The sequence below is a fragment of the Helianthus annuus genome, chromosome 14 (genome assembly GCF_002127325.2).
Source record: "Helianthus annuus cultivar XRQ/B chromosome 14, HanXRQr2.0-SUNRISE, whole genome shotgun sequence".
Classification (NCBI taxonomy): domain Eukaryota; kingdom Viridiplantae; phylum Streptophyta; class Magnoliopsida; order Asterales; family Asteraceae; genus Helianthus; species Helianthus annuus.
In genome coordinates this window covers 79,578,336-79,587,130 of record NC_035446.2, presented here as the reverse complement: position 1 = coordinate 79,587,130, position 8,795 = coordinate 79,578,336, and the positions used below count along the sequence as shown (strand labels likewise).

Sequence of the window (8,795 nt, the reverse complement as noted above, 5' to 3'; positions counted from 1 at the left end):
ATGCTACCATCATAAGGCGGTAATGAGGCATAGTCCACATGTTGTGGATCCTCAACAACCGGCCTTCCGGCATGCCAATCCGCATGCATCCTCCTCGCCTGATCATCATGATATCTATTATTAGTGTCCACTTCTCTAGAGTATGCGAAAGTACGGTTCCATGCCTCATGGCGATCGAAGCTATGTTTTAACGACCGCTCTATGCTTGCACTATTCCTCGTGTTTTGATCATACAACGTCCTCTCCGACCCCGACCATGTATCAAAAATAGATGCCGGCGGACGTTGACTTTCAATCACCTCTTGCATTGTACCACTATAAGCCCAACCCGGCTCATACGATTGTTGCGCATAGTCATAGAACATACCACCGTGACCTCCACCATGACCCCCTTGACCCACATTCAAGTTCACCCCACCTTGCGGTTGCTCCTCATAATCTTCATCCCCGCTTGGGATCTCTTCTTCACTCTCGGGTTCATCCTCTTCACCCGGTAACAAATCCCTTGCATTCGCCTTAAGAGCTCTCCACCTTTGGCCTTGCGACTTTAACTTGTGATAACGCTCCGTCTGAGTATACGTCCAAACACTCCCCAACTTATCCAACGTGAAAGGTTGGTGCCTTTTTGTTGCTCCCCGATCTTCCGATGTTATCGCCTTCTGTTGTTTCATCAATCCCGTAATTATTCGACAATAAGGGACTATGTCTCTTCCATACTTATTTCGGCAGATCCATAAGTGGTGCATGATAAGGTAACGTATCGGGAAACGTGGAGCCCCATGCATCAACGAGTAAAGAACGGGTACCTCCGGAAACCTCACCTGTTCTTTGTCTCCCCTTCGTGGAATGACATTGAGAAGACAGATTGTATGCAACAGTTTAGCTTCTATCTTCAAATTCTTCCGGTATAGAATACCACTGTATTTACCGGGTAAGAATAATGCTGCTAACATGTCATTCCATCGAACATGTTTCTCCGGGTTAAGCAAGAGGTCATCGAGAGTGGGAATCATGTACTCACGAGCTGGGAGACTGTCATACTTCCCGAGCTTCTTCAAAGTGTCGAATGACATCTCCACCGGTACCCCGTGCACCTTACCAATCAACTTCATCTGTGATGGCTTGTTAAAATTGTGACATTTCAAGGTTGCCATCCACTCTTGTATCTCTGTCATGAACAGGTTACTCTTGTCTTTGTCAAAACATTTGAGCGCCGATTCCCATCCTAGCGCCCGAAACTTATCAAACACCCCAAATTATTGAAACTCCACTTCCCGAACCTCTCGCTCACAAATGAAGGCCGCCGCCTTATTCTTCAACTTATTCATGCAATCATGGTAGAGTGTCGGTTGCCACTCCTCAGCTTGATCATCTAATGAACCCGAATTCCACACCGGCTTTTCACTCGGATCCAACTCCATCTCTTCTTCGCCTTCACTTTCGCTTTCACTAATACGACCCATATATTGCCTTTTTCGCGGTGGTTGTTCTTTTTGTTTGCCTTTCCCTTTTGATGATGATGAACTTGATCCCGCTTGTTCCTTTGTCTTAGCCATTTCCTACACACATTGGACAAGCAACAAAAACAAACACAAAATTAAACCCTCTTTTCCAAAACATCCCCACACTTGCTTGTTATCATGGTTGTAGATGTTAGTGAACCAAAACTATATCAAGAATTTTTTTTCAAAGATTGGGCATGGTGCCTCTACAATGTAAAGACACCCAAAAATTCACTACTTTAACCATAAACCTTACATCTACAACCATTACCATATTCAAGTAACCCATTTCATAACCATATCTACAAACAAGCAAGTGGGTATGGGCAAGTAACCTAAATCACCTTACTTTTCACAATGTAGCACCAAAATATAACAAAATAAGCTTTCATACCTTGCTTGAAGATGCTAAAGTGCTTGTGAAACAAAAGCTCCAAAACCCCCAAAATTTTCAAATTAGGGTTTCAAATTCGGACCCTAAAAGTGCGTTTTCTCCTAAATCTCTCGTCAAAATCAACGAGCTTGTGAAAAATTAGTCAAGTTAGACTTCAATTTCACTTGATTTGGACAAAAATTGAAGGAGTTATGGAGGGATTAGGGTTGAAAGAACTATGGAGGTTTGTGGGTTTATTTGAGAGAGAGATGATGGTGATGGAAGAATGTGGAATGAAAAGAGTATGTGTGGCTGGGGTTAACTCACGTGAGTCTTTGTTTTTATATATTTTTTTATCTGTGGAACCCCAAACGACCGACGTGATTTTTTTTCCGTACCGTAAATTACGGTCTCACCGTAATTTACGGTGAGACCTGAACATTTATTCTTCGCCGTAAGTCAGTAGTCTTCTACCGTAAAACTTAACCATTTTCATAACTCACCGTAAATTACGGTGAGACCGTAATTTACGGTGAAAACTGAACATTAAAATTTCACCGTAAATCAGTAGAGTTTCACCATAAAGACCCACAACATTTCCTTTCCACCGTAAATTACGGTGGACACTGGGCGATTCTGATTCATGCAAAATGCTGTTTTAAGTGCAAAATTTTTATATATTTTTTTTAATTTTTTTGATTTTTTTTATGTTTTTTTTAATTCAAAAACTTGTAAAAATTACCCTACCCCCTCAAAAATCCCGTGTTGTCCTTAACACAATGTTAGAGTAATTCATGACCCGAACATCCCCACACTTGTTTCGAACACGGATTTCGAGGAACTATGGCAATTGTGCAAATTATACAAAACAAAACTACTATATACACTACCGAACCTGGGCCTCTCATGGTTGTTCGTCATCGACCGGGCGCAGGATGTAGCCCGCTTTGTCAAGCTCCAAGTTGTTGATGTCATTTCCTTCCAAGTATGGCTTCAAGCGGTGACCGTTCACCGTTTGTCGTCTATTGGATTGTTCGTCTTCTATATCAACATCACCAAACTTTCCCACTCTTCGGATGATGTAAGGACCCATCCATTTGCTCTTGAGTTTTCCTGCAAACATCTTTAACCTTGAATTATACAACCACACCTTTTGACCCACTTCGAAGTTCTTTTTCCTTATCTTTGCATCATGAACTTTCTTCAGTTTGTCTTTATATGCGGAAGCACATTCGTAAGCTTCATCTCTTATCTCTTCGATCTCATTCAATTGCAACTTCCTTGTTCGACCCGCTTCGTCATAATCCGCATTAACAGTTTTAATGGCCCAATGCGCTCGGTGTGCTAACTCCATTGGTAAATGACACCCCTTCCCATACACCATCCGATAAGGGGTGGTTCCAATTGGAGTTTTGTAGGCCGTTCGATATGCCCACAACGCATCATCAAGTTTACTTGACCAATCTTTTCGATCCGTTCTCACCGTCTTCATGAGAATCTCCTTAATTTGACGGTTGGACACTTCAACTTGTCCACTTGTTTGCGGATGGTACGGTGTCGCCACACGATGGTTCACATTATATCTTTTAAGCAATTTTGCAAAATTAAAATTTTTGAAATGTGAACCGCCATCACTTATTATCACCCTTGGCACACCAAAACGAGCGAATATGTTGGATTGCACAAACTTACACACCACGGAATGATCATTGGTCCTTGTAGCAATGGCTTCTATCCACTTTGTCACATAATCTACCGCAACCAATATATACAAGAACCCATTCGAATTAGGAAACGGACCCATAAAGTCTATCCCCCAAACGTCAAATACCTCCACTACCAAAATCGGTTGTAACGGCATTTCATCCCGTTTTGAAATACTTCCCACTCTTTGACAATTGATGCAATTTCGGGCATACTCACAAGAATCCTTGAAAATCGTGGGCCAATAAAACCCACTAGATAACACCCGATAACCCGTCTTGTTCCCACTAAAATGCCCTCCACATGCCGACGAATGAGCATGGGTCAAAATCTCTAGAACTTCAGTTTCGGGAACACATCTCCTTATCACTTGATCGGGTCCAATCTTGAACAAATCCGGTTCATCCCAAATGTATTGTTTAACTTGACTTAGAAATTGTTGTCGTCTCTTCTTCGTCCAATGATTCGGAATTGCACCCTTAGCCAAATAATTCACATAATGGGCGTACCATGGTGCAACGAAAGTAGAAACGGCTAACAATTGTTCATTGGGAAACCGCTCATTAATCTCACTCGGGTCGTCGACACCTTCCAATGGGATCCGCGACAAATGATCCGCAACAACATTTTCACACCCCTTTTTGTCCCGGATCTCTAAATCGAATTCTTGCAACAAAAGCACCCAACGGATCAACCGGGGCTTTGCATCCTTCTTTTCCATTAAATATCGGACCGCACTATGATCCGAATAAACAATCACCTTGCTCCCCCAAATGTAAGCTCTAAACTTGTCCAAGGCATACACCACCGCTAATAATTCTTTCTCGGTCGTGGTGTAATTCAGTTGCGCCTCGGACAAAGTTTTGCTTGCATAATAGATCACTACCGGTTTCTTATCAACCCTTTGACCCAAAACCGCTCCAATGGTCGTGTCACTAGCATCACACATAATCTCGAACGGCTTCGACCAATCCGGTGGTTGCAAGATAGGAGCCTTCACCAACTGTTCCTTCAACACATGAAACGCTTGCAAACATTCGTCAGTAAAATCAAAAGGAACATCTTTTAATAATAAATTACATAAAGGTTTTGTAATTACACTAAAGCCTTTAATAAACCTTCTATAAAACCCCGCATGTCCCAAAAATGATCTCACCCCCTTAACATTCTTTGGTGGGGGTAGAGATGAAATTACCCGAATTTTTGCTTTATCTACCTCCATTCCCCGATCCGAAATCACATGCCCCAACACAATACCCTCTTGAACCATAAAATGGCTCTTTTCCCAACTTAGGACCAAGTTTGTCTCCACACACCTTTTCAAAACTTTTTCTAACTCATCAAGACAAGAGTCAAAACTTGGCCCAAAAATGGAAAAATCATCCATAAACACCTCAAGAGACTCTCCAACCATGTCCGAAAATATACTCATCATACATCTTTGGAATGTGGCGGGAGCGTTACATAGTCCAAATGGCATTCGCCGAAAAGCAAATGTACCATATGGGCATGTAAACGTGGTTTTGTGTTGGTCGTCCGGGTGAATAGCAATTTGATTATATCCCGAGTACCCATCCAAAAAACAATAGTATTTTTGACCTGAAAGTTTTTCAATGATTTGGTCAATGAAGGGTAACGGGAAATGGTCTTTGGAGGTAGCGGCGTTTAATTTTCTATAATCGATACAAACGCGCCACCCGGTTACCGGGCGAGTGGCAAGTTGCTCACCTTGCTCATCTTTAATTACCTGAATGCCTGATTTTTTAGGCACTACCTGAGTCGGACTTACCCACACACTATCCGAAATGGGGTAAATGATCCCCGCGTCCAACCACTTGATAACTTCTTTCTTGACCACCTCTCTCAGGTTCGGGTTTAACCTTCTTTGTATTTCACGGGTCGGCTTTGCGTCCTCACTTGTAATAATTTTGTGCATCACAATGGACGGACTAATGCCTTTTAAATCGGCTATCGTCCACCCAATCTTCGCCTTATGAGCCTTCAACACCCGTATCAGCTCCTCCTCTTGAGCTACCTACAAGTTGGAAGCAATGATCACCGGTAAAGTGTCATTCTCCCCCAAGAATGCATACTTTAGGTGCTTTGGTAACTCCTTTAACTCCACACATGGTGGACTTTCCAAAGAAGGTTTTGTGCCCGAATCAATTTCTACCGGTAATGTATCCATTTGGTAGGTCCATGGTGGATTTCCTTCCTTCACCGCAAGAGCCTCTTGCTCTTTCTCTTCTTTTTCCAAATCACATGCGTGCACCTGCAAAGACACACCACGAACACAAGAACCCAAAATCTCTTCCTCGAACTCCTTTGGGTCATATTCATCTATGAAGTTTGCTACAAAACACTCATCATAAACATTAGTACCATTAGTAAAAACGTTTAATCTCATCTTTCTATTACCAAATGTCATGTCGACCGTACCATATCGACAATCAATAACGGCATGTGCAGTGTTTAAAAACGGCCGACCCAAAATAATATTTTGTTGTTGAATTGGGTCCGCGGATGAGTAGTCTAGCACAAGAAAGTCCACGGGATAATAGAACTCATCAACCTTAACTATCACATCCCGTACAATTCCCCGAGGAAGTTTATGAGACAAATCGGCTAATACCACCGTTGTCTCAACCCGTTTCAATGGACCAAAATCATATTGGTCATATAACCCCCCCGGTAAGATACTTACTCCGGCTCCAAGATCCAGTAACGCCCTCGTAGTTTGAAAATTTCCTACTTGAATATTTATAAAAGGTGTTCCCGGATCTTGTAACTTAGGAGGAAGATCTCCTTTTAAAACCGCACTTACCCGCTCCTTCAAATCAACCAATTTAGGCACTTTTTGTTGCCTCTTTTGGGTACACAATTCTTTTAAAAACTTTGCGTAAGCGGGAACCTGTTTAATAGCTTCAAGCAAAGGACGATTGATTTTAACCTGTTTAAAAACCTCCCACATTTCCTCTTTTTGAGGACCCCGTTTTGAAATAAAATTCTTTCTACCCGGATCTAATAAAGCCGAAGGGAATGGTACTTCACTCGACCCCTCACTCTCATTTACTTTTTCTTTTTCTTTATTAACTTCAGGTTTTTCAAAATTGGGTTTGTTAGAAGAAATAGTAGGTGGCTCATTTTCTTCCTCACTCTCTTGACCCGTTATATCCTCAACCACCCCATCAACCAAATCCGGTGAAGGATTGGTTTTGTACTCTTTCCCACTTCTCAAAACACTTACATGATGAATGTTGACATTATTACCTCTTGAAGTACCATGAGACGGATTTACCTTAGTGTCACTTGGTAATTGACCTTTGCCTTTCTTCAATTCGGACACCTCGGTTGCAAGTTGACCCATTTGGGTGGTCAAAGTTTGAATCGCTTTGTCTCGGGCCTCGTCTTTTTGAATGCGAGCATCATCCATTTGGTTCCTCTTTTGCATCTCCGCTTGCATGCTCTTCAACATTTCCATCATTTCGTTACCACCCGAAGACCCCATTTGTTCTTGACCCGTTTGGTATTGCTTTTGATAACCTTGGTTATTTCCGCCTCGGTATCCACCTTGGTTATTGTAAGATTGGCGTGAACCAAAGATACCTTGGCTACCTTGAAAATTCGGGTTTGCTTGATTTGAAGGGTTCCCATATCTAAAATTCGGGTGGTTCCTCAACCCGGGGTGGTAGGTATTAGAGTTCATGTTGTTGTAATTCCTACCACCTCCTCCTTGACCTTGACCTTGAACCGCATGGACTTCCTCGTATTGCCCGTCCAACATCCCTTGGCAATTTTCAGCCACATGACCTATTTCATTACACAAAGCACAAACATCAAATATTTGGTTAGTGGTTTGAACATTACCATCATCTATGGCGTGCACTTGCGGTCGGGTAGTGGTCGGGCGAGCTCTTCTTGAAGCTTGAGCTTTCCTCTTTGATGTAGTTGCCATGCTTTCCAAGAACTCCCAATCATCATTCTCATAATTTGTTCCGAAGGTCCCACCGGTAATAGACATCAAATCACGTGCATCTTCGGCACTCAACCCCTCGTGGAAGGCATTCATCAACTCCCACAATTCAATTCCATGGTGAGGGCAATTTTTAATCATCATGTTGAAACGCTCGAATGCCTCATGAAACATCTCACCATGTTGTTGTTGGAAGCTTCTCAACCCCTTTCTTGCATCGTTGGTCTTTTGGGCGGTGTAAAACTCATCCAAGAAAGTTTGTTGCATCTCCCCCCATGTATATATAGATGCCGAAGGTAACGTGTAAAACCACTTCTTCGCCTTATCTTCCAAAGAAAATTGGAATAATACCAATTTGATATCGTCGGCCGAAAACCCTTGACTCCCAAGAGTGTTGCAAATTGAGTCATAAGCCTCTAAATGAAAATAAGGCTCCTCCGTTGCCAACCCTTTGTACTTTGGTAGACTTTGCAAAGAGTTAGTTCTTACTTCAAATGTTCGCCCTTGATCATTATGAGGAATGACTACCGGTGAAGGGTTTTGCGTGATTACCGGCCGAAAATGTGCTTCAATGCCCCTCACATTTTCTCTAAGGTGTCTCCTTGGTACACCATATCTACCTCTTGGAATAATAGGACCATTTGGCCTTGGTACTTGCCCTTGTGGTGCGATTGGTTGTTGAAACTGTTGTTGTCGCATCGGTGGACGTTGAGGTGGTCTTTGAAATTGTTGTTGCACATGTTGTGGCCGGACTTGTTGCAATGGAATAGGTTGTGGCATTGATGGCCCTTGAGGTCTTGGCCGAATGTGTTGTGGTATAAGTTGTTGTTGTGGCATTCCACCAACACTTGCCATCCCTTGAGATTGACTTTGAATATACCCAAACTCCCCTTGATCACCATAACCTCCATAACCGTACCCATCATCTTCATAACCCTCATAATCTTCAAATCCCTCATCATAACCATCTCCTTGAATTCCCGAGGTCTGCCCAAATGGGATGGTCAAATACTGAAAGCCCGATTGTTGTTGTTGTGGTCTACAAGATGAAGTAGTATGCACGATAGTTGAATTGGGTGCAATTGTGAAGGTGGATGATGATTGACCCGTAGTTGGGGGATAGAAGTGAGATAATGGTGGGATTGTGGTGGATGGATTGTAGGTGATGGCGGGTTCAGCTTGAGTGGTGATTGGTTGGGTGACATTGGGTGGTGTGAATTCGGCGGTGGTATTAGGTAATGTG

The 8,795-nt window shown here is 42.6% G+C and overlaps 1 protein-coding gene and 1 non-coding gene across 2 annotated transcripts; one reads left to right on the top strand and one right to left on the bottom strand.

Annotated features, from left to right (window-relative positions):
• Positions 1-5,614: 5,614 nt before the first annotated feature.
• Positions 5,615-7,060, bottom strand: LOC110918820. The gene is made up of 3 exons (XM_035982987.1): positions 6,850-7,060; positions 6,284-6,663; positions 5,615-6,220 (listed from the first exon to the last, which is right to left on the bottom strand). Exons 1-3 carry the CDS (start codon positions 7,058-7,060, stop codon positions 5,615-5,617), a joined length of 1,197 nt encoding a protein of 398 aa, XP_035838880.1.
• Positions 7,061-7,664: 604 nt separating this feature from the next.
• LOC118486908 lies at positions 7,665-7,770 on the top strand. The gene has a single exon (XR_004880075.1). It is a non-coding gene; the product is annotated as a small nucleolar RNA R71 (small nucleolar RNA).
• The last annotated feature ends 1,025 nt before the right edge of the window (positions 7,771-8,795 follow it).